This window comes from Chlorocebus sabaeus, chromosome 14, assembly GCF_047675955.1.
Source record: "Chlorocebus sabaeus isolate Y175 chromosome 14, mChlSab1.0.hap1, whole genome shotgun sequence".
Classification (NCBI taxonomy): Eukaryota; Metazoa; Chordata; class Mammalia; order Primates; family Cercopithecidae; genus Chlorocebus; species Chlorocebus sabaeus.
The window spans coordinates 95,108,917-95,135,202 of record NC_132917.1 but is presented as its reverse complement, the minus strand read 5'-3'; the positions used below and the strand labels follow the sequence as shown (position 1 = coordinate 95,135,202).

General features: G+C 41.3%; 1 protein-coding gene across 2 annotated transcripts in view; it reads right to left on the bottom strand.

The window, feature by feature from the left end:
* SEPTIN10 (septin 10) overlaps positions 1–26,286 on the bottom strand; it is a 69,656-nt gene that overhangs the window by 34,353 nt on the left and 9,017 nt on the right. Inside the window, exons 1-4 of one of the 2 annotated variants that reach the window (XM_073023165.1) lie at positions 20,501–20,616; positions 10,776–10,844; positions 3,517–3,634; positions 2,924–3,119 (exon numbers count right to left, since the gene is read on the bottom strand). In XM_073023165.1, coding sequence (XP_072879266.1) covers positions 2,924–3,119; positions 3,517–3,634; positions 10,776–10,844; positions 20,501–20,542 — 425 coding nt within the window. In that variant the 5' untranslated portion in view covers positions 20,543–20,616. Of the gene's footprint in view, positions 1–2,923; positions 3,120–3,516; positions 3,635–10,775; positions 10,845–20,500; positions 20,617–26,286 lie in introns of those variants that run through there. The other variant, XM_008008354.3, reaches the window with a different exon arrangement.

Below are 26,286 nucleotides of genomic sequence, written 5' to 3'. Positions count from 1 at the left end.
CTGTAATTCTAGCACTTTGGGAGGCCAAGGTTGGAGGATTACCTGAGGTCAGGAGTTCAAGACCAGCCTGGCCAACATGGTGAAACCCTGTCACTACAAAAATACAAAAACTAGCCAAGCATGATGGCGGGTGCCTGTAATCCCAGGTACTCAGGAGGCTGAGGCAGGAGAACTGCTGGAGTGCAGGAGGTAGAAGTTGCAGTGAGCCAAGATCGCTTCATTGTATTCTAGCCTGGGTGACAGAGTGAGACTCCACCTCAAAATTAAAAAAAAAGAAAAAGAAAAAGAAAAAGAGAGAGAGAACTTGGTCAGGTAGTGGCTCACGCCTGCAATCCCAGCACTTTGGGAGGCCAAGGCAAGAAGACCGCTTGAGGCCAGGAGTTTGAAATCAGCCTGGCCAACATGGCAAAATCCCATCTCCACTGAAAATGCAAAAATCAGCTGGTGGGGTGGCATGTGCCTGCAGTCCCAGCTACACAGGAGGCTGAGGCTTAAGAATCACTTGAACCCAGGAAGAGGAGGCTACAGTAAGCCGAGATCGCACCACTGCACTTCAGCCTGGGTGATGGAGTGAGACTTTGTCTCAAAAAAATAAAATAAAGAGAGAGAGAGAGAGTTAATATAAAATAGCAATCAGGAGAAGGGATTAACAAAATTTAACTGTTCTAAATTTAATTTCATTGTCTATTTGTATTATCAAGAAGTATAAACACTCATCTTCAACCTTAAGTGAAAGACTGTATGTGATAATGTGTAAGAGAACTGGACCCCTACGTTTTACCATAAACAAAAATTAACTCAAGATGGATTAAAGACTTAAATGTAAGACCTCAAACAATAAGAATCCTGGGAGAAAACCTAGAAAACACCATGCTGGACACTGGCCTTGGAAAAGAATTTACGATTAAATCCTCAAAAGCAAAGGCAACAAAAACAAAAATTGTCGAGTGGGACCTAATTACACTAAAGAGCTTCTACATAGCAAAACAAACCATCATCAGAGTAAACACATAACCTACACAATGGAAGAAAATTTTTACAAACTATACATCCAACTATAGTCTAGCAGCCAGAATCTGTAAGAAACTAACAATTAAACAAGGAAAAAAACAACCCCATTAAAAAGTGGCCAAAAGACATGGACATACAAGCAGCAACATGAAAAAATGCTCAACATAACTCATCAGAGAAATGCAAATCAAAACCACAATGAGATACCATCTTACAACAGTCAGAATGGCTATTACTAAAAAGTCAAAACACAACAGATACTGGCGAGACTGTAGAGAAAAGGAAATGCTTGTACCCTGTTGGTGAGAATGTAAATTAATGCAGCCACTGTGGAAAGCAGTTTGGAGATTTCTCAAAGAACTTAAAACTACGATTTGACCGCGCTATTCCAACTCAGAATATATCCAAAAGAAAATACATCATTCTACCAAAAAGACATATGTACTCGTATGTTCATCATAATTCTGTTCACAATAGCAAAGACATGGAATCAACCTAGCTGCCCATTAACGTGGACTGGATAAAGCAAATGTGGTACACACATACCATGGACTCCTACACAGCCATAAAAAAGAACAAAATCAAGTCTTCTTTTGTAGTAACATGGATGAAGCTGGAGGCCGTTATCCTAAGCAAATTAACTCAGGAACAAAAAACCAAATACCATATGTTCTCACTTATAAGTAAGTGGGATCTAAACATTGGGTTAAAGTGGGATCTAAACATTGAGTACACATAGATATAAAGATGGCAACAACAGACACTGGGGACTACTAGAGTGGGAAGGGAGAAGTGGGGTAAAGGCTGAAAAATTAACTATTGGTACTATGCTCACTACCTGGGTAACTGGATCACTTGTACCCCAAACCTCAACATCACACAATATACCCATGTAACAAACCTGCAATTGTACCCCAAATCTAAATGAAAATTTGAAATTGTTTTTTAAAAGGAAAAAAAATACTTATAAAAATGGAAATAAGACTGGGAGCAGTTGCTCACGCCTGTAATCCCAGCACTTCGGGAGGCCGAGGGCAGTGGATCGCCTGAGGTCAGGAGTTCGAGACCAGCCTGGTCAACGTGGTGAAACCCTCGTCTCTACTAAAAACACAAAAAAATTAGGTGTGGTGCCAGGTGCCTGTAATCCCAGCTACTTGGAAGGCTGAGGCAGGATAATCGCTCGAACTGGGGAGGTGGAAATTGCAGTGAGTTGAAATCACGCCACTGCACTCCAGACTGGGTGACAGAGCGAGACTCCTCAAAAACAAAAACAAAAACAAAAAAAATTGAAATTCATTTCAAAAAAGAAAATGAAACAAAAAGTTATTGCTTTAACAATCCTTTTCCCCCTTTTATAGTTTAAATTTGATACAGAATCTCTACTCAATCTTTATACGAGCTTAGGAGAAATATGAAAAGAAATAGAGGCATCACGTAAAATATAAATTAAAATTTCACTATCAAAACTTTCCTGCAATGATTAATAATTTAACTGGCTAATTTGATTAGAATTTTACAAAAAATTCACGCATCAGGTATTTGGCCATTGTCTATAATTGTTCTTACATGTCTTATTTTTTTTTCTTCAAGGAGATAAGCCCTGCCTGAAAATTAGTATAATTAATATACATTGAATTTGCATGTCAGGAAATAATTAAAGCTACTTTTGCTGAAATGCACATTTTGATAAGGTGATTCAAATTATTCTAAAGAAATTAGACAAATGGATAGAAAAATGTCAATGTGCTAATAAGAAAAAAATATTGCTTAATTATTTTATTGTTAAAAATTAATGTATGGAAGGAAAGGTATGGATTACCATAGGAGAAAATCAAATCATAGTTCATAGGGCTATAAGGCAAATGTCTTGAAATAAGAAAAACTTGTTTTATTACAAGAAGAAAACACGTACCTCTCTTCTTTATTTATTTGGTCACCAAATCCCACTGTATTCACAATGGTCAATTTCAATCGAACATTACTTTCCTGGAGTTCATATGTCTGAGCTTTAAGTTTAACATTTGGGCAAAAATGTGAGGATTCATAGTCTTCAAAATTAGTATTAAACAATGTGTCAATCAGTGTTGATTTTCCAATTCCAGTTTCCCCTGAAACACACAAAGGTACATCTTTATGGCTATACGAATGGCTGAAAAGAAACATAACTGTAAATGCCTAGAGTGGTTTCAAAGATCCCAAGTATTTCAAAGGCCAGGGTGCACATGAAACAAATACACACTATGGCTGGTCCCCCAAGTCATTAGCAGAGCACAGAGTAAGTGTGCTAAAGCTACTCAGGACTCTGACAACACTGAAATGTTTATAGAACAAGCCAAAAGTTTAAAGCTAACAAAAACAAAACTAACAGAATCTAAACAACTGAAGAGAATCCCTGGGATCATGATTTCAAATTGATAACATAAGCATCGTTCTGCCCATGACAAGAATGAAGTGAGTACAAGGAATATGAAGGAACAACTTAGAGGAAGATAAGGTGGCACATACCCACACAGAGAATATTAAAGCAGAAACCTTGCTGAATGGATCTGTTCACCAGCTGATCAGGCAAACTCTCAAAACCAACATGGCCAGACATAGTCAAGGAACGAACGTTTTCTCTTTTCTAAAGGAAAATAAGAACAAAAGCAACAGCAATAATAACAGTAATAAAAAACTTTGACTTAAATAGGATGTAGGCGTACTTGAAAGGATAAATATATCAAATAAATTAAAAATTTTATAATCATTATACCTCACCTAAGACACAAGTGATTAGGTAAATTTTCAGGAAAAGAAACCTGTGTCCAGATCCTCAAAACACACATTTCTATCCCTTTCATACAACAAGAGTCTAGCACTATGTGTAACATTAAAACATTCGATTTCCAAAATAGGAAAATATCCAACTATGGCATATTCACTTACAAAATAAAAAGTTAAAGTCCATTTGTTTATAAATTTTTAACAACTTAGAAAATTCTTACATTAAAATGTCAAGTGAAAAAAAAAATACACAACAAAAGTACAGATACAAGTTCAGCTCCCGGTAATGGCAGAGTAACTTAGGTCAAACTTATCCGCCCACTGATAACTATTACAAGCAACCCTTTTAAGTCACTAGAGTGCAACCAAAGGCAGATAGACACTGGACAGAATAAGACTAGAGGGAAGAAAACTTATCAGGTGAGATGAGTTTATCTAGCTTTTTCCCTGAAGACACTCCCTAGTCATTATGGCAAAAGGAAGATAGAGTTCAGGAGGGAAGTTATAGTCTTCATGGGTTAAGATGTCCACTGGAGATTGGGGCAGGCAGATTGGTTGGGAATTCAGGGAGAAAATTCCAGAAAGAAGGGAATCCAAAATCTACAAACACACTCCACTCAAATCCATGGCTGATGGCCAAACTGCACACATATAAAGGGAATACAAAGATCCCAGAAGGGGGAAAATGGGAATTGGGAGGAGTTATGCAGAGTTTTCAAGTGCCATCTTGAGGAGATGAACAGAGCTTAAATTTTAAGCCTGTAAGTTAAACGGTCTCCTGTAAACACCCCAGCCTTCTACTGAAACCCTAGGAGTAAGGTCCATAACTCAGCAATCAGAAAGCGTAGCTGAAGCAGACGTGCCTTAACAAAGCCTTTAACAAGGCTCAACATGATCGATGTGATCAGTCAGCAATTTAATTACCTGTTAGAACAAAGTTCAACATTCTGCAGAAGAAAACAGAATCTAGCATCTCCATAGTATCTACTATACAATAAAAAATATTATGATAGGGGAAAAAACAGAAAAATGTGATTCATGGGCAAGAAAGAAAGTCAACAGAAAGAGATCCACAATGAACTAGATGTTTAATTAGCAGGTAAGAACTTCAAATAATGACAACAAATATACTAAAGAATCTACAGGAAAAAGATGGCTATAATGGGTGGCATGACAGGGAATTACAGAAAGATATGAAAGAGCTCGCAACAGCAAAAAGCAGCAGACAATTTCTAGAATGTAAAAATGCAACATCTGAAGTAAAAAATATATTTAGCACTAACAGCAGATCAAATAATGGAAGAGACATTTGTTCAATAGTTATCCAAGCTAAAAATCTCACAGAAAGAAAAAAGATAAAACTATGCCAGTCTTAAAAACTTGTATGAGAGTATCAAATAGTCTAACATACCAGTAATTGGAATACAAGGAGAAAAGTTAGAGAAAGAGGAGAGAAGGTGAAAGTGTGGGGTAGGAGGGAGGGAAAAAAAATCTAAGTAATAGTGACTGAAAACTTTCTAATTTTCTAAACTTGAACTCAGAACAAGAATTTTAGCAAACTACAAAGAGGAAATATCCAAAGGAACCCACATCTAGTGACATCACAGCAAACTGCTAAAAAACAAAGATAATGAAAACTTTAGGCCCGGCGTGGTGGCTCATGCCTGTAATTCCATCACTTTGGGAGGCCGAGGCAGGTGGATCATGAGGTCAGGAGATTGAGACCATCCTGGCTAACATGGTGAAACCCTGTCTCTACTAAAAATACAAAAAATTAGCCAGGTGTGGTGGCGCACACCTGTAGTCCCAGCTACTCAGAAGGCTGAGGCAGGAGAAGCGCTTGAACCTGGGAGGTGGAGCTTGCAGTGAGCCGAGATTGCACCACTGCACTCCAGCCTGGGTGACAGAGCGAGACTCCATCTCAAAAAACACCACCACCACCACCACCACCACCACCACCACCACGAAAATTACCCGGGCGTGGTGGTGCCTATAATCCCAGCTACTCGGGAGGCTGAGGTGGTAGGATCACTTAAACTCGGGAGGCAGACATTGCAGTAAGCTACAGATGTTGCTTAAGAAACAATGCAAACCAGAAGACAAAACAATGACCCCTATAAAATGCCAGAAGAAAAAAAAAAAAAAAGACAATGTAGAATTCTATAGCCAACGAAAACATCCTTCAAAAATGAAGGCAAAATGAAGACAACTTCAGATACATAAAATCTGAGAAAATCCACTGCCAGTTGGCCCACGGTATAAGAAATGATAAAAGTTCTTCAAGAGAAAGGAAAATGACAACAGATCTACAAAAAGGATGAAGATCATCAGAAAGGTAAATATGTAGGTAAATGTAAGAGAGGTTTTTTTAACTTCTTGAAAATAGAAATGTTTAAAGCAATAACAAAAACAATGTGTTACAGGTTATATGCACAAGTAAAATGTATAAGAAACACAAAATACAGGAGGAGGACTGAAGGAATATTGTTATAAGGTTTCTACAGTATACATAAAGTGTTACATATATAAATTTTTTTTTTGAGATGGACTTTTGCTCTTTTGCCCAGGCTGGAGTGAAGTGGTGTCATCTTGGCTCACTGCAACCTCCGACCACCAGGTTCAAGGGATTCTCCTGCCTCAGCCTCCCGAGTAGCTGGAATAACAGGCGCCCACCACCATGCCTGGGTAATCTTTGTATTTTTAATAGAGATGAGGTTTCACCATGTTGGCCAGGCTGGTCTAAAACTCCTGACCTCAGGTGATCCATTCACTTCAGCTTCTCAAAGTGCTAGGATTACAGGCGTTGAGCCACCGTGCTGGGCTAAAATTTTATATTGTCTGAAGGTTGGGTGTGGTAAGTTAGAGCCTAGGTCAATTACTATCAAAAAAAAAAAAAACAAAAAAAGCCAAAGAGGTATAGCTAATAAGCCAAAAGCAGAAATGAAATGGAGTCATAAAAATTCTCTATTAATCCAAAAGAAGGTAGGAAAGAAGAAAACGAAAGGACAAGGGCACATATAGAAAACTAGTTATCAAGAAAATGTACAATGTCCGCCTCCCGAGTTTAAGTGATCCTCCCACTTCAGCCTCCCGAGTAGTTGGGATTATAGGTGCCACCACGCCTGGGTAATTTTCGTGGTTTTGTTTGTTTTTGTTGTTGTTTGTTTTGTGTTTTGTTTTTTGTTTTTGAGATGGAGTCTTGCTCTGTTAACCAGGCTAGAGTGCAGTGGTGTGATCTCGGCTCACTGCAACCTCCACCTCCCAGGTTCAAGCAGTCAGGTCAGGCGCGGTGGCTCACGCCTATAATCTCAGCACTTGGGGAGGCCAAGGCAGCAGGTTACTTGAGGTCAGGAGTTTGAGACCAACTGGACCAGCATGGCAAAACCCCATCTCTACTAAAAATACAAAAATTAGCTGGGCATGGTGGTGCATGCCTGTAGTCCAGCTACTCAGGTGGCTACAGCATGAGAACCGCTTGAACCTGAGGCGGAGGCTGCAGTGAGCCAAGATCCTGCCATTGAGCTCCAGCCTGTGCAACAGAGCAAGACTCTGTCTCAAAAAAATTCATAAAAATAAAAATAAATAAAAAGTAAAATTGAATATCCAACAAAACAGCTAAAATAAAAAGGCTGAACATGTCAAGTGATGGAGATAATGAAGAACTGGAATGCTGGTAAATTTGCTAGTCTGAATGCAAAATGGTACAGTTGCTTTGGAAACTAGCTTGGCAGTTTCTTATGAAGTTAAAAACATGCTATTATATAGCCAAAAAAAAAACCCGCTTGGAGGTATCCAAAATAATGAAAATATATGTCCACACAAGAACTTATGCATCAATGTTCACAGCAGTTTTATTCCCAATGGTCAAAAACTGGAAACATCCCAAATATCAAACAAGTGGTGAATAGACAAACAAATTGTAGTATACTAAACTACTGATATATGTCACAATATGGATGACAAGGTAGGTATCCCGAAAGTGATTTATTTACTGAGGTTTGAGTTTTTAAAAATATGCATTATGTGCATTTTTCACATAATCATATATTCATATACATACACACACACACACACACACACAGATGTAAATGTCTCAAAGGGTGATGACAGACTATTGAGAGTGGTTACCAGTCAGCAGTAGACTAACAGGCTGTGGTGAGAAGAAATCGCTGTTTATTGTATATAGTGGGCAGAATTCTAAGATGGTCGCTAACACTGATGCCCCTGGTGCACACAAACTTTCTCCCAGTTATTAAATCAAATGCTAATCTAGGTGTCACTGAGAAGAGATTTTACAGAGTGATTAAGTTCCCAAACCAGTCAGTCAGCCTTCGAAAGGGAGATTATCCTGGGTGGGCCAGACCTAATGAGGTAAATCATTTTTTTTTTTTTTTTTTTTTCTTTTGAGACAGAGTTTTTGCTCTGTTGCCCAGGCTGGAGTACAATGATATGGTCTCAGCTCACTGCAACCTCCGCCTCCTGGGTTCAAACAATTCTCCTGCCTCAGCCTCTCAAGCAGCTGGGATTATAGGTCCTTGCCACCATGCCCACCTAATTTTCATATTTTTAGTAGAGACAAGGTTTCACCATGTTGGTCAGGCAGGTCTCGAACTCTTGACCTCAGGGGATCCACTCACCTGGGCCTCCCAAAGTGTTAGGATTACATGTGTGAGCCACTGTGTCCGGCCATGAGGTAAATCCTTAACAGGGCCTGGACACTTCCTGGCCAAAGACCTGAAGCATGAAGAGAACTCCACCTGCCAGTTCTCCCTTGCTGGCTTTCAGAATGGAATGGTCTCCAGGAGCTGACAACAACCCCCAGCCAGTAGGGAACTGAATTCTGCCAACAACCGGAAAGAGTATGGAAGGAAAGCCTCCAGATAAGAACCCAGCAGCTGACCTCGTGAGCATGAAACCCAGAGCAGAGAAGGCAGATGGGTCACATCTGGCCTTTGACCTACAGAACTGTGAGCTAACAAACAGATGCTGTTTTAAGCAGCTAAATTTGTGACGATTTGTTATGCAGCAACAGAAAACTAGTATACTATATTCTCTTTTGTGCCGTTTGAATCATTTTTAGTCATGTAAGCATGTTATCCTCATATATTTTTAAAGAGCGCTGAAGAAGCACTAGGCTTCTTCCTCGTGAAAGTGTTCAAGATGATAAGAACTTCATAACTTGTTAAAGTTGCTATCTGATAGGCATATGCTTATTACACACAAGTTGAACTAAATGGACTCTAGGATTCCTTCTAGTTCTACAATGACAGGATTTTAATGCCACCAGAAAAAAGAAGTATTTCAAAAATGAGGGTGTGGTCCCCACGATGTAACACAGAAGAGGGGCCAGGGAAAAAGAAACTAAGCTAACAGTCACCGGATGGACTAGTCACTAAAGATTACTAGTGACTCTGACAGTAATCTCTGGAGGATTAAACATCATTCAAAAAGTCTGTGAGGAAGATGGAACAGACCGTTAGTACCACTGATATATGGAGAAAGAGGGAAAAACAAGAAGAGACCACAGTTATTGGAGCACAGAACTAAAGAAAATTATTTAATCTTATTGAATTACTGGCCAGGCGTGGTGGCTCACGCCTGTAATCCAAGCGCTTTGGGAGGCAGAGGCAGATGGATCACTTGAGGCCAGGAGTTCGAGACCAGCCTAGCCAACGTGAGCGAAACCCCGCCTCTAATAACAATACAAAAATTGGCTGAGTGTGGTGGCACATGCCTATAATTATACCTATTTCGGGGGCTGAGGCATGAGAATTGCTTGAACCTGGGAGGTGGAGGTTGAGTGAGCCGAGATTGCACTACTGCACTCCAGACTGGGCAACAGAGCGAGCGAGACTCTGTCTCAAAAACAAACAAAATAAAAAACAACTTACTGAATTACCCATGTTTGTATTTGCAATTTTCTTTCTAGCTAAAGTTTAAAACGTTCCTCTTTCACCAAATTAAATTTACTTCCTATTTTTAAATACAAATTTCAATATAAATTACCAAACCCCTCCCTGCAGATCCTTAGAAGAATCAGGTCTAATCTTGTATAAGGGAGGCATCTGGCAGGACCACCCAAGGGCTCCCTAAACTCTGCCATTCACAGGAGTTCTATGCACCCACCACATTCTGCAGTGTGCTCAAAAAATAAATAAATAAATAACAGCTGGGCGTGGTGGCTTACGCCTGTAATCCCAGCACTTTGGGAGGCTGAGGTAGGCAAATCACTTGAGGCCAGGAGTTCGAGACCAGACTGGGCAAACTGGCAAAACCCCATCTGTACTAAAAATACAAAAATCAGCCAGGTGTGGTGGCACACACCTGTAATCCCAGCTACTTGAAAGGCTGAGGCATGAGAACTTCTTGAACCCAGGAGGCAGAGGTTGCAGTAACCTGAGATTGCACCATCGCATTCCAGCCTGGGCAAGAGAGCAAGGCTCTGTCTCAAAAAAGAAAAACAAACAATGAATGAAAAAAAGAAACAGGGCTGGGCGTGGTGGCTCATGCCTATAATCCTAGCACTTTGGGAGGCTGAGGTGGGCAGATCACTTAAGGTCAGGAGTTCAAAACTAGTCTACCAACATGGTAAAACCCCATCTCTACTAAAATACAAAAAAAATTAGCTGGACGTGGTGGCAGTCACCTGTGATCCCAGCTACTCGGGAGGCTGAGGCAGGAGAATTGCTTGAACCCAGGAGGCAGAGGTTGCAGTGAGCCGAGATCACACCACCCCACTCCAGCCTGGGCGACAGAGCAAGACTCCGTCTCAAAAAAAAAACAGAAAAAAAAATGTCCTTAATGTCAGAATATTGTGTATACTCAATTATTCAATCCATCATCGACTTTTCACTTGAATCAACAGAAAAATTAATTCATGTTGGAGGTGAGTACAAACAGAAGTCTCTATCACAAGAGTCTATGAGCACTCCAAGTAGTTATTTTAAAATCATAGAAGCATTTACAGTACAATATGGTATCTATTTAAAAGACATACTCACTCTCTGTTCATCATCAGATCCTTGTGAAGACATACAAGTTGTTTTCGTTGCCATGTGAGACTGAAAGAGCTAAAAAAGAATACAAAGGCTTAAAAGGAAACAGAAACATTACTCCCCAAAACCCAATATCTAAATAATATATTTACATGAATAAGGTGTTATAATACTGTTGTTATCACCAAGTTTTGAAGTGTAGTCTACATTATTGAATCATGTTTGAAATTGTGGCTTTCTTGCTGGATAGGCATCTACATAAGTAAATTACATACAATATTCAACACATATGGTAATATACTTACACACAAAAAAATTGTAAGAAATTAGTAAACTTCCATTTACAAGTAGGGAGACAAATAACTTTTTTTTTTTTTTTTTTTTTTGAGATGGTATCTTGCTGTGTCACCCAGGCTGGAGTGCAGTGGCATGATCTTGGATCACTGCAACCTCTGTCTCCTGGGTTTAAGTGATTCTCCTGCCTCAGTCTCCTGAGTAGCTGGATTACATGCATGCGCCACCATGCCTGGCTAATTTTTGTATTTTTAGTAGAGACGGGGTTTCACCATGTTGGTCAGGCTGGTCCCGAACTTCTGACTTCATGATCTGCCCGCCTCGGCCTCCCGAGCATTACAGGCGTAAGCCACCACACCCTGCCTTTTCATTTTTAAAGATACTCTAAGAGCCATGAAGTCCCTCAAAATTAGGTATGTTCCACTGTAGCGTGTCAGAGGAAATACAAATGTCAAGAATGCTACAACTGCAGTGTGGTGGGGAAAGCAGGGATTTTATAATTTTAACAACTACCTTTGTCACTAACATCATCATTTATAGAACTCATATTACACGCCCATATCACTATGCTAGCTCGTTAAGTTCATTTTCTTATTTAATCCTTACAATACATCTGAGCTACACATAGTATTATTCCCATAGCCTAGATGAAAAAATTCGGATTCTGAAAGGTTGAGTAATTTACCCAAAATCATACAAGCCAGTAGGGTGTAGACACAGGTCTGATTTGACTGCCAAACTGGTGTTCCTTCTACTGCCCCAAGTTGTAAACCAAATGGATATTCACTGTTCCCAACAGTAGAGAATGAGGGAAGAGAGATACAAGAAAAACTGTACTAATTCCAAGGTACTGCTATCCTACTTCTGAATACAGCACAAGATACTGAGGAAACGTCACGTTATTTAAAAAGTAGTATTAATATTGGTAAAAAAAAATTGCAAATGGTACCAATGAGAATACAGTGCACATTACTCCCTTCCCACTCTTGATTCTCTAGTAGCTCAGCGCTCTTCCCGAGAGGCACCAGATCCTTACGCATCCTTCCAGAGAGAGGCTGTGCATGTCTAAGCAGGCCTCCTTTGTTTATATAAATGGTAGCTGTCTACTGCTCTGTGCTGTGGGTTTTTTTGCTGAATCTTTCCTGAGACTGTTTCGCAGTACTATTTAGATCTACCTCATTCTTACTACAGCATAGTGTTCTCCTCTGTATACTACAGTGGGGTATATATACAGACGCTCTTCATTGAGACTGTCCTCTCCTCCGTACTTACAATGAACCATGCTGCAACAAATGGCACTGCAATGAAAGACAGAACTTGGGTGCTCCCACCACCTCACCCTGATCCTCTGCATGCGCACACACAGTGAATGAATCCTACACAGACAAAATAGTGCACATCGTGACTGACAACAATCTTTTGCTGATACATTTTGATAAAATAGGCTGACCTTGTAACTGAACACTCCGAATGACAGTGTTTTTTTTGTTTTGTTTTGTTTTGAGACAGAGTCTTGCTCTGTCACCCAGGCTGGAGTGCAGTGGCGCAATCTCAGCCACTGCAACCTCTGCCTCCCGGGTTCAAGCGATCCTCCTGCCTCAGACTCCCAAGCAGCTGGAATTACCGGCAAGCGCCACCACGCGTGGCTTATGTTTGTATTTTTAGTAGAGATGGGGTTTTCACCACGTTGGCCAGGGTGGTCTCAAACTCCTGACCCAAGTGATCCTACCGCCTTGGCCTCCCAAAGTGTTGGGATTATAGGCCTGAGCCCCCGCGCCCAGCCAACAGTGTTTTCAAATACTAAGTTTTTCCAACACAAAATGATGTTTGTCAGTTGGAAGATGCTCCTATAGAAAAGCATGCAAAAGCTCAGTGAGGGACACAATGGTCCTGGTTGTGTTTTGACAATCTGAAAAGTGAAAAGTATGTAATGATACAAAGCACATCAGAGACTAGCCTGATTTTAATACCTGGCCTCAGGCTTTAGCTTTTAACTACACATATACTTCACTTACACCCTGCCATTCTGAAAGGCCCCCTAATCCCAGTCACCATGTGGTACCTAAGCAGTATTACATCCCTCTAGTCTGTAGAATACAAGCAAAGTGAGAGCCCCCGGAAACAAACCGTGGTGGTTACAGAAATTTGGAGAAAAATTAGAGATCACTGAAGGCAGGAGTCAAAGAAGAAAATGACTTTGAAGTGAGCCAGGAAAGAGGTACAGATCTAGATGAGACATTTAAGGTAGAAAAAAAAAATCCCTAAATACCACAAGGCAGAATTTCGTACTTGAAGAAAACACAGTAAGTGCAAGAATTTGATGGAAAAAAAGGAACAGATTAGGGACAATACCTGAGTGGCAGACTGAGTAAACCAGAAGTGTCCATTTAGAGTCTGACTTTCTGCTAAAGGCTAAGAAGTGCCACAGATAATATTTGGCTAGGGGCCCTGTTCAGAGCCCTGCACTAGACACAACGAGGAGTAGGGTAGAACATTCCATGCTTGTCATTAATTCCGGACCTAACATACTACCTGCTTGCCTCTCAGCATCTGTCTCTACTATAAGTGATGTACTACACATATAATTCACTGAGGCTGTATTATTTTGACTTGTCAGGTATAGAACTTTAAGGAAAAGTTTAATTTTTATTTTATTTTAGAGACAAGATCTCCCTCTATTGCTTAAGCTGGAGTGCAGTGGTGCGATCACAGCTTGCTGCAGCCTCAGCCTCCTGGGCTAAGGGGATCCTTCCACATCAGTCTCCCAAATAGCTGCGACTACAGGCATGCACCACCACACGCGGCTGAAAATCAAACTTTAAAAATTACTGATAAAAAAGTGGTTTTTAGTTTTTAATATAGTGATGCTATATGATCAGCATATGATGAGTTTTGGTAAAATGCTGCTTAGTGTTGATAAGTAAAATTTGCTTAGAAAAAAATTAGAGGCTTTAGGCTGGGTGCCGTGGCTCATGCCTGTAATCCCAGCACTTTGGGAGGCCGAGGCAGGTGGATCACGAGATCAGGAGATTGAGACCATCCTGGCTAACATGTGAAACACCATCTCTACTAAAAATACAAAAAATTAGCCAGGTGTGCTGGCGGGTGCCTGTAGTCCCAGCTACTTGGGAGGCTGACGCAGGAGAATGGTGTGAACCCAGGAGGCGGAGCTTGCAGTGAGCTGAGATCACGCCATTGCACTCCAGCCTGGCAGACAGCGAGACTCCGTCTCAAAAAAAAAAAGAGAAAAAAGAAAAAAGAAAAAAATTAGAGGCTTTATACTCATTTACCATTAAATTTAAATAAAATACAGGTTAAATTTCTGTCATTTATGTAAGTTCATATCAAATATCTGCTTTTGTTTATTGATTTACTGTGTTTCTGAACATCTGCCAAAAAGCCTACATAAAATCTCAGTGGATGAATGTTTTGATCAGGAAGTTTAAATGAGTCACATTAAAGTAATGAATAATTATTTCAAATATTTTCCACTAGTACTACTTGGTCAGTTAAATTTCCAAAACAAGTTTAATACTGGAAAAGGTTTTAATTTTTTTTTAATTTATTAACTTAGTTATTTTTGAAACAAGTTCTGGCTCTGTCACCCAAGCTGGAGTACAGTGGCACGATCTCGGCTCACTGCAGAGATCCTCCACTTCCCAGGCTCAAGCTATCCTCCTGCCTCAGCCTCCTGAGTAGATGGGACCACCAGCACATCCCAGTATGCCTGGCTAAATTTTTTGTAGAGACGAGGACTCACTCTGTTGCCCAGGCTGGTCTCAAACTCCTGAGCTCAAGCAACTTGTCTGCCTCAGCCTCCCAAAGTGCTAGGATTATAGGCATGAGCCACCGCGCCCGGCTGGAAAAGGTTTTTAATAAATTAGCAGGAAAAATAACAATAGGACAAGTGTTGGCTGAATCCCTCTAATGGCAAACAGAGCTCTGTGTAGGGCTAAGAAACACTAAATTAGAAAAAAATTAAAAATCTGCCAAGAAGAATTCTGGCCTGCTCTACCGTTGACCACTACTTAGTATGTGTAAACCACTCAGCTAGGCTCTGCAGTCTCAACAGTAGTAAGATACGGCCCTTGACCTTGTGACTGTGTCTCAGAGAAACATGAATGCACAACAGGCAACCACAATCTCGTTTCAACGTACAAGGGGGTAAGGAGACTAACCATCTCAACCCACCTGTGACTACATAGTCGATTTGCTTCTATTTCAAAGATACATATATCACACACACACACAAAACCATATATAAATCTACACACCTACTTTCCAAAAGGAAAAATCCCATACAGTAACTTAACTCCTAGCAAAGTCTACCATACACTTTTTAAAAAGTTGTATTATCTATGAGTCCTAGAAAGAAGTGCCAGACGTGGGACAGCTGGAGGAAGGTCAGGTGCTCCACCTTCTTTAAAATCTCAGTTTGTGGGATACAGGCAATGTGAGAGACACACAATTCATCCTGGGGCCCTTGGGAGACATGGCCTTTTCCTATCCGCCAATTACAGATAAACTTATGATGGTTCTTTCACAACAGGCCCCAGAGAACAATTTTCCTTACCCTGCTGGGAAACATTTCTGAAAATGCCTTACAGCCGCCCCTTAAGCAGAACAATGAGGCTCAGGCAAGAGAATCCTAACTTAGCTTTATAATCGCTTCACTTCGTTTTTGTGTTGTTTTGTTTTGTTTTGTTTTTTTGAGATGGAATCTCATTCTTGTTGCCCAGGCTGGAGTGCAATGGCATGATCTCAGCTCACTGCAACCTCTGCCTCCCGGATTCAAGCTATTTGTCTGCCTCAGCCTCCCAAGTAGAGAAGCTGGGATTACAGGCATGCACCACCACACCCAGCTAATTTTTGTATTTTTACTAGAGACAGGGTTTCTCCATGTTGGTCAGGCTAATCTCGAACTCCTGACTTCAGGTGATCTGCCTACCGCAGCCTCCCAAAGTGCTGTGATTACAGGCGTGAGCCACCGCGCCCGGCCTTATAATCGCTTCCCTTTAACTTCACTTTTCCAAAATGTTTTATTATTATAAAGTTAGTCCAAAACATAGAACCAAAGTTTTTAAACCGTCCCTTGGGATTCTATGAGCTGTTTCTTGGCATTCTTTAGGACAATACGAGCAAGAGAGAAAGAGAGAGAGAACAAAAAGCAAAAAGTGGCCTAAATAATTATCATCTGGAGGCCGGGAGTGGTGGCTCACGCTTGTAATCTTAGCACTTCGGGAGGCTGAGGCGGGTGGATCACTTGAGGTCAGGAGTTCAAGACCAGCCTGGCCAACATGGTGAAACCCCGTCTCTACTAAAAATACAAAAACTAGCCAGGCGTGGCAGTGCATGCCTGTAATTCCAGCTACTCAGGAGGCTGGGTTCAATTAATTTGCTCATTTGCTCCATTTACCAGGAGGCAGGAGAACTGCTTGAACCTGGAAGGCTGAGGTTGCAGTGAGTCAAGACCACACCACTGCACTCCAGCCTGGGAGACACAGAGAGACTTGGTCTCCAAAAAAAAAAAAAAAATTAAAATTAAAATTATTATCTGGGCCTATTTTATGAGTTTTAGGAGGCTGGGGTATTTGGCTTGAAACAATACTTTGAAAGATTCCACAGACTCATTATTTAAAATCATTTTATAAAATCTTCAGGTTACGGGAAAATTCAAGTTAAAATAAAGTTACAGATTAACAGTGATCTAAAATTTTCCTAAAACAAGTAGTAACATTAAGTTATTCAAGTTAATGCAGACCATACTGCTAGAAGGGGATGCTAATTACAGCCCAGAAAAAAAAAAGAATTCAAGTGGAGGCCGGGTGCGGTGGCTCACACCTGTAATCCCAGCACTCTGGGAGGCCAAGACCGGCAGATCACTTGAGGTCAGGAGTTTGAGACCAGCCTGGCCAACATGGTGAAACCCTGTCTCTACTAAAAATACAAAAATTAGCCAGGCTTGGTGGTGTGTGCCTGTAATCCCAATTACTTGGGAGGCTGAGGCAAGAGAACTGCTTGAACCCAGGAGGCAGAGGTTGCAGTGAGCCGAGATTGCGCCACTGCACTCCAGCCTGGGCAACAGAGCAAGACTCAGTCTCAAAATAAACAAATAAATAAATAAAAGAACTCAAGTGAAATTACCAAGAGTGAGCAACATAAGACAGCAGCAAGTTGGCCTCCAGTGTGCGTGGCCTGTTTGCATATCCCCAGGAGGGTGTCAGTACAGCAAGGCTTAGAGTTGTCCAATCCCATCAAAATAGCACCTCCATTATATCATCAAACTCCAACAAATACATCAAAAGTTAAAGGATAACTGCAAATTCTACTTTTTAATCTCAAAAGATCATCAAGATGGGGAAATTCTTGAAGTAGTTCATATAAAAGTTAAGAGTCTCAAGCTTAACAAAAGCTTGCACTACAACAATAACAGTTGAAAATACAAATGCAATTTTATTTTAAAATTACTCCTCCTAATTAGAAAATTATTATAGAAAAAATATCATTTCTAATTTGTGCTGTTACTAATTAGTAACATTGCAATGAATGTTCCAATTTGTGCTATTTTACTAACACTACAACAAACTTCCTCTCATGGCAGCCAAAGAGGTGTGCCATTCCGATTCTCCCTTCAAGCAATACCTAGTCCTGTGCCTACAAAGATTGCAGCTCGCTGACCGTCTCTACCTGCAGAGCCTTCGGAATCTGCTGCAGTATAGACCCAAGACCACTTTCTCCCTAGGCAGCTGGTAGGTGAAGACTGGGCACAGTAAGGATGTCAGGGCTGCCTGGCCCAGACTTTGTCAGATCCACACTGCTCTGCAGCTCTCACTGCCCAACTGGGCTTCCTCCCTTCTTTCCTTGCATGGCTATCAAGATCTGGATCAGGGTCTGAAGGCTTCCTCCCCAACACCCACATGTCCTGCCTTCTTCCCTCTTCAACTTTCACAGGCAATATTCCCCCTGCCCCTCATCTCCAAGAAATCTCCTACACTGCTAGCTCCTCCTCCGTGTCTGCTTCCAGAATTCCACCCAACTCACCAGTATAACCAACAATTATTCTGTGCATCTGACAATATCTTCGTGATAAATTCCTAGAATATCGTTCCTGTTCCAAGCAAACTGCCAAGCTGCCCCTCAAAACGACTGGACCTGCTTATATTTCTAATACTAGCAATGAGTTGAAAAAACACACACACACAAACTGTTTTTCCTCTGCTCTCACACAACACAGGATAATTTTGTGACCAAATGTGGGAAGTTTTTCCCCCCGACCAAGCAAGAATCAGTTCTGTAGTGGACACTAGCTGGGTGCCCTCTAATTTAATTCTGACACTGTCCACTTGGCAATAGAGTCAGATCCCACAGACTGAGGGCTAGTCCCCAAGACTCTGCCCCATCCCCACTCGACTTCTGCTCATCGCAAGTAACAAATGGTTAGAAATCAGGATTCCCATAACCCCCATCTCAGGTTCAATTAATTTGCTCATTTGCTCCATTTACCAGTTTATTACAAAGAATATTTTAAAGGATACAAATAAACAGCTAGATAAAGAGAAAGAGATACAAAGCTCAAGATCTGGAAGAGTCCCAAGCCCAGGGGCTTCTGTCCCCATGGAGGGGGGTGTGCTACCCTCCCAACACATCGATGTGTGTAAGCCTCCACGTGTTTGGCTATCTGCAAGCTCTCTGAACCCAGTCCTTTGTTCTTAAGGAGCCTCCATTATACAGGCATGGTTGATTAACCACTGGCCACTGGTGATCAATTAACTCTCAGCCTCTCTCCCTTTCCTAGAGACTGGGGGATGAAGCTGAAAGTCCCAATACTCTAATCTTGCCTTGTTCTTTCTGGTGACCAGCCCCATCCTGAAGCTACTGAGGGGCTGCCAGCCACCAGTCATCTCATTAGCATACAAAAGACATCACTTTGGAAGTTTTAAGGATTTCAGGAGTTGTATGTCAGGGGGTCAAAGACCAAATACGTATTTCACAATAATCACAAATGTATAAAAGGGTCCATTTCATTATATATTAATCAGTACGGGGTATTAATTTTTAAATTTTTGTAAATTTGACAGGCAAAACTGACATCTTAATTTGACTTCTGGTATTTTAAACATTTTGTGGCTTACTGGCCATTTCTACTGTATTTCCATAAATCACCAATTCATGTTTTCCCACTTGCCTATCAGGGTACTCCTTTGTTTCTCTTACTAGTAAGAGCTACTGAGTAGTGTAACTCTTTGCTTGTCATGTGTATCATAAATATCTTTTTCTGATTTATTACTGATCTTTCCAGTTTTCATAAAGTCTAATCTATAAATCTTTTCTTTATGGCTTCTTCCTTAAATATAAAGCTTAAAATATCTTTCTACACCCTGAAGTTAAAAAAAAAAAGTAACTAAATTTTATTTTATGATGTCTTACAGATTAAGTTTTATAATACTCTATGAGTTACTTTCTAGTACTGTATGAGTTAAGGAAACATGACTTTTTCCCAATATTGTTAGCCTATTGCAGCATAAGAGGATTAAGGGACGGCAAAGTCTGTCATATGGAAATGAGCTTCCCAAGGGAAAAACCAGAACCCATGAATAGACTAGTGAGGCAGATTTTGACACAAGGAAGGGAAATGACTGAAGGACTCAAGTTGTCTAACAGAAATGAGCTGCCAAGGAAGCACTGAGCTCAGGCCCTGGAAGGGTTCCAACAACGGCACAGTAACCCCTATCAATACTACAGAGCTGATTTCTGTACTATGTGGGTAACAAAGGTAACAATTTTCTAAGATCCCTTTCAGCTCAGACTTTATAACTATAACTTGGAACAAGCAATGAGAGAAAGTATGTGATGTGAAGAATGAAAACAACTTACTGCATGAACAGAAAGGGAGATTCTGGATAATAAAATTAAGATTAAGACAATAAAATTGCATCTCATTGATGTGAAAAGATCCTGTGGAACTAAATCTCAAGGTTTATTTAAATAAAAAGTAGGCCGGGCACGGTGGCTCACGCCTGTAATGCCAGCACTTTCGGAGGCCAAGGCGGGTGGATCACCTAAGGTCAGGAGTTCGAGACCAGCCTGACCAAAATGGTGAAACCCCATCTCTACTAAAAGTACAAAATTAGCCAAGTGTGGTGGTGCATGTCTATAGTTCCAGCTACTCAGGAGGCTGAGGCAGGAGAATCGCTTGAACCTGGGAGGCAGAGGTTGCAATCACACCATTGCACTCCAGCCTGGGCAACAAAAGCGAAATTCCATCTCAAATTTAAAAAAAAAAAAAAGGATTACCAGATGGCTTGAAGTCCTTCAAAAGAGAGCATGTTCCATGCAGGCTAGGTGACAGAAAAGCCAATGAAATTTGAGAAGGCATTAATTTAGCCCAGGAAAAGCAAATGAGAGAGGAGTATTTAGCCAGGCACAGTGGTGCGTACCTGTAGAAACAGATACTTGGGAGGCTGAGGCAGGAGGATCATCTGAGCCTGGGAGGTCAAGGCTGCAGTAAGCTGTTACTGTGCCACTATACTCTGGCCTGGGCAACAGAGCACGGCCCTGTTTCAAAAACAAAAACAAAAAACAAAACAAAAAAGCATTAAAAGCATTAAAAGGAAAACAACATTTGAGGAAAAAAGAATACTTAGGAATCAGTGAGAAGTCTATCAATGCTTTTCACTTATTCCACAAATGTATACAATATTATCATTATTATTATTATTTTGAGACGGAGTCTTACTCTGTCACCTAGACTGGAGTACAGTGGCACAATCTCGGCTCACTGCAAGCCCCACCTCCTGGGTTCACACCATTCTCCGGCCTCAGTCTTCCCAGCAGCTGGGACTACAGGCACACACCGCCACGCCTGGCTAATTTTTTTGTGTGTATTTTTAGTAGAGACGGGGTTTCACCATGTTAGCCCAGATGGTCTCAATCTCCTGACCTCGTGATCCGCCCGCCTCGGCCTCCCAAAGTGCTGGGATTACAGGCATGAGTCACCACGCAGTGCCTCACAATATTATTTCTAAAGCCTTACATTTTAAGGACAGAGTAACAGACCCCAGGCATTGTGGATCAAAGCTGTATAAATCAATATTCTTGCAATTTAAATCTTAGTACAATTGGGAGACATACATACAACTAAAAATATGGAAAAGACACTCAGGGTATAATGAAATCTGCATAGTCAGAGAAGGCACTGGCAAGAAAAGGCTTGAACAGAGACTTGAAGAAACAGGAAATTTCCTAGCAAATAAAGACTGGCTGGGCACGGTGGGTCCTGAGGTCAGGAGTTCGAGACCAGTCTGGCCAATCTGGTGAAACCCCATCTCTGCTAAAATTTTTTTTAAATAGTTAGCCGGGTGTGGTGGCGGGTGCCTGTAATCCCAGCAACTTGGGAGGCTGACACAGAAGAATTGCTTGAACCTAGGAGGTGGAGGTTGCAGTGGTTGAGATTGTGCCACTGCACTCCACCCTGGGTGACAGAGCGGGACTCCATCTAAAAAAAAAAAAAAAAAAAAAAAGAAGAAAGAGAGAAAAGAAACAAAGGGGCCGGGCGCAGTGGCTCACGTCTGTAATCCCAGCACTTTGGGAGGTCGAGGCAGGTGGATCACGAGGTCAAGATCGAGACCATCCTGGCTAACATGGTGAAACCCCGAATCTACTAAAAATATAAAAAATTAGCCAGGCATGGTGGCAGGCGCCTGTAGTTCCAACTACTTGAGAGGCTGAGGCAGCAGAATGGCATGAACCCGGGAGGCGGAGCTTGCAGTGAGCCAAGATTGCACCTCTCCAAGCTTGGGCAACAGAGCAAGACTCTGTGAAATAAAATAAAAGAGAAGGGGAAGGGTGGGGAGGGGAGGGATGGGGAGGGGTAGGGAAGGGAAGGGGAGGGGAGGGGAGAGGTGGGGAAGGGGAGGGGTGGGGAAGGGGAGGGAAGGGGAGGGGTGGGGAAGGGGAGGGGAGGGGAGGGGAGGGGGAGGGGAGGGGAAGGGGAGGGGAGGGGTGGGGAAGGGGAGGGAAGGGAAGGGGAGGAACAAGACAGTAGTGGAATCAGCATATGCCAAAGGTACGAATATAACCGGTATGGTTGGAAAAGCACAGTGAGCTCATCATTGAAATCCAAAGAGGCTTACATGTAAATGCAAGGACAGCAGAAAAGGTGAGGCTGCAAGAGGCCAGGAGTCCCTTATGACTTAGTGACTTCATGATTCTGAGTCTAAGTGACTCAAACTAAGGTCACTGGAGAGACGTCACTGTGAAGCAGGAAAAAGAATAGCAGAGGAATCAGCACAGGTTTGATGCAATTTTGGAACTACTGAGTTTATGGTTCCTATGAGCACCCTGGATCCCTCAAAGAACTTTTATGTAATCACCCAAATCTTTAGTCAAGCATATAATTAGGGTAAATTTTACATTATCCAAAACAAATATATGTGGCCCAGTGGTAATTCTCACTTCTCTTGAAGTTTCCACTGATTCCTTGAGACTGGAATTGTTCTATACTGATAAGAGCACTAAAGATTCAGCTTAATTCATCAAGCCAGTTAGGCTTAGTTTTTAGGCTGAATATAATTATACCATATTACTAGTATCAGGCAGCAGTTTATAAAATATTATCTCATTTTTATAGTCAGAAAAAAAATTGTCAAAAGGAAGAAAAAAGTTGCATATATTGAAATGGGGGAATTATTACTACAATGGGCAATTACTACTACAAAGATTAGAAGAAATAATAAAATTGAGAGAGATGGATATGTGACATTAAGCAGTAGAAGAATACAGGTTTGTGCTGTATTAACACCATGGTTAAAAGTAAAAATGATTTCTGCATATAAACAAGTATTATGAAGTCTGATTCTTGGAGGGGGAATAAATATTTCCCTTTCTTTTTGATATCTATTAATATTATTACTTAGGTGAATTTAACAAAGACTAATACAGAAAAAAGACTACAGGTCTTCCTCAAATATCTATAAAAATGCATTTAATCAGCAGCTATGTATTGAGTGCCTACTATGTTGCAGAAACTGTCTTAAGTACTGGGGATGCATAAGTTAAAAAACAGAAAAATCTCTGCTCTTACATGGCTCCTATTCCAGTTAGGGAAAGACAGACAAAAATCTAAGTAAAGCATACACTTTGCTAGAGGATGATAAATGAAATAAAGAAAAATAAGGCAGGGAAAGCAGATAGGAAATGCGGAGGTGGCATGAGCAAGGGATGGGCACCTCTACCCTGTGTGTTTACTCGCTTAGGGGAGCACAAGGACAAGGGCAGAAAACTGAAAAGGTGGGGACTGAAAGGGTAATCTATGCAGATGCTGAAATCATCCAGAATTCTGACAGGTCTAATGTTAGAGAATTATAGGCAGTCAGTAGCTAAACCATCAGGCACCAGGAGAGGTGGTGTTTCAGATATGAGTGCAACAAAGGCATGTGGTTAGCAGACAGTATGACAGCTGAGTGAGGTCAGAACTGTTAGTGGGGAGAAGAGGAGGATCTGGAAATTGACGTGAGGAATGTGGTAATCAACTATTCCATCTACAGATTCTAGGGTACAAGGTGAATCCATTAATGACAGAAAGTTCCCAGACATTCCCTCTGGGAAAAAGTTCAGTCAACATAAAATTAGTCAAATATTTCTGTATTCTGACTAAAATCACGAATACATAAAGGAAGGCATGGCCCACCTTAACCAAGAATAGCAGTGGGCAAACCTTCCTAGGAAGCTGTGTAACAAGACACAGGTCATAACGAATTGAAAACTGTCACTGATTATCCCTCTTTCAGCTATGCTGACAAACACATGATTCCTGTTCCTGCTCAGAGGCAATCCTTTTGTCCCCAGTCATAGCCTCTGGTTACTCCGGCTGCACCCAGGCCCTGCGGGATCTGGCCCTACCTAGTCTCCAGCTTCATCTTGCTCCTGATGTCCTCCTCTGGCATGTTTCAGACACACCAAAGCTCTACTCACCACCAGCCCTTTGCAATGCCATTCCCTCTACCTGGATGCCCTTCCCATCCTTTGTCCCACACAAAGGTTCTTCCCCTCAAGGGGCTTACATTATAGTGAGGAGACAGAGTTAAACAAGAAAACAAACTGTGTAAGTGCTGTGAAAGAAAGAAGTAATGTGATAAGAGTGTAACTGAGGTGGTAGTAGGGAGGAGATTTTCACAAAGGCCCAAATGCAATTCAATGGAGAAAGTAGAGTTAAAAAAACAAAAACAAAAACAAAAACAACAACAAAAAAAGTGCTGGAACAATTGGATGCCCACATGCTAAAATGAGTAAAAAAAAACCTCAATTCATTTCTGGTACCACATGTAAAAATTTATGCAAAATGGAACACTGACCTAAAAACTTCTAGAAGAAAAGGTCTAAAATCTTTGTGACTTTGGGTTAAGCAAATACTTTTTAGCTACAACACCAGAAGCACAATCTATAAAAGAAAAAATGATGAACTGGACTTAAATAAAAAACTTCTGCTCTTCAAAAGATGTAAAGAGACTGAGCTGGGCACGGTGGCTCACAACTGTAATCCCAGCACTTTGGGAGGCCCAAACAGGTGGATGGCTTGAGTTCAGGAGTTCAAGACCAGCTGGGCAACATGGTGAAACCCCATCTCTACAAAAAATTTTTAAAATTAGCTAGGTGTGGTGACGCATACCTGTAGTCCCAGCTATTCAAGAGACTGAGGCAAGGGGATCAGCTGAGCTGAGAAGGTCGAGGCTACAGTGAGCCATGATCATGCCCCCCTGCCCTCACTTCAGCCTGGGAGATAGAGGGAGACCCTGTCTCAAAAGAAAAAAGGGACTGAAAAGACAAGAAAGACAAGACACAGACTGAGACAAAACAGCTGTAAATCATCTATCTCATAAAGGACTTATACAAGAAATATATATATATGTATATATATTTTTAAACTTGTACAACTCAATATTTAGACACTAACCCAATTAAAAATTGGGAAAAGACGGAACACTTGACCAAGGATGTACAGATGGCCAATAAGCACATGACAGTCATTAGGGAAATGCAAACTAAAACCACAGTGAGATATCACTACATACCTATCAGAATGACTAACAAACAAACAAACAAACAAACAAAAACCCAAAAAACTGACAATATAAAGTACTGGCAAGGATGCAGAGCAACACACTCTCATTCATCACTAGTAGGAATACAAAATGGTACAACCAACTTGTAAACAGTATGACAGTTTCTTATTAAGTTAAACCCACACTTACTATACCACTCAGGAATCCTACTCCTAGACACTGACCAAAGTGAAATGAAAATTTACATTCAGCTGGGCGTGGTGGCTCACGCCTATAATCCCAGCACTTTGGGAGGCTGAGGCAGGTGCATCAACTGGAGGTCAGGAGTTCGAGACCAGCCTGGCCAACATGGTGAAACCCTGTCTTTACTAAAAACACATAAATCAGCCGGGCATGGTGGCCCGCACCTCTAATCCCAGCTACTCGGGAGGCAGAGGCAGGAGAATCACTTGAACCCAGGAGGCAGAAGTTGCAGTGAGCTGAAATCATGCCACTGCACTCCAGCCTGGGCAACAGAGTGAGACTTCATCTCAAAAACTAAAATCACATTCACACAAAAACCTGTAAGTAAAGGTATACAGTATCCTCACTCATAATTGCCAAAAACTGGAAACAGCCCATATGCTCTTTAAATGGAGAAAGGATGAATAAACTAAATTGCGGCACATCAATATAATGGAATATGACTCAGTGATAAACATGGATGAATCTCAAAGGCATGGCATTGAGTGAAAGAAGCCAGTACAAAGGCTGTGAAAATTCCATACAACCGACACTGCGGAAGGCTAAACAATAGAGGCAGAAAACTGGTCAGTGGTTGTCAGAGGAGGGTGGGATAAGAGGTTGACTACCAACAGCACAAGGACATTTTCGGGGGTTATGGAACTAGCTTAAATAGCTGGTGGTTACACAACTGTATGCCTTCACCAAAACTCATTGAACCTTATACTAAAAATGGTAAATTTACTGTATATAAATTGTACTTGAGGCTGGGCGCAGTGGCTCATGCCTATAATCCCAGCATTTTGGGAGGCCAAGATGGGCAGATCACCTGAGGTCAGGAGTTTGAGACCAGCCTGCCCAACATGGCAAAACTCTGTCTCTACTAAAAATACAAAAATTAGCCGGGCATGGTGGTGGGTGCCTGTAATCCCAGCTACTCA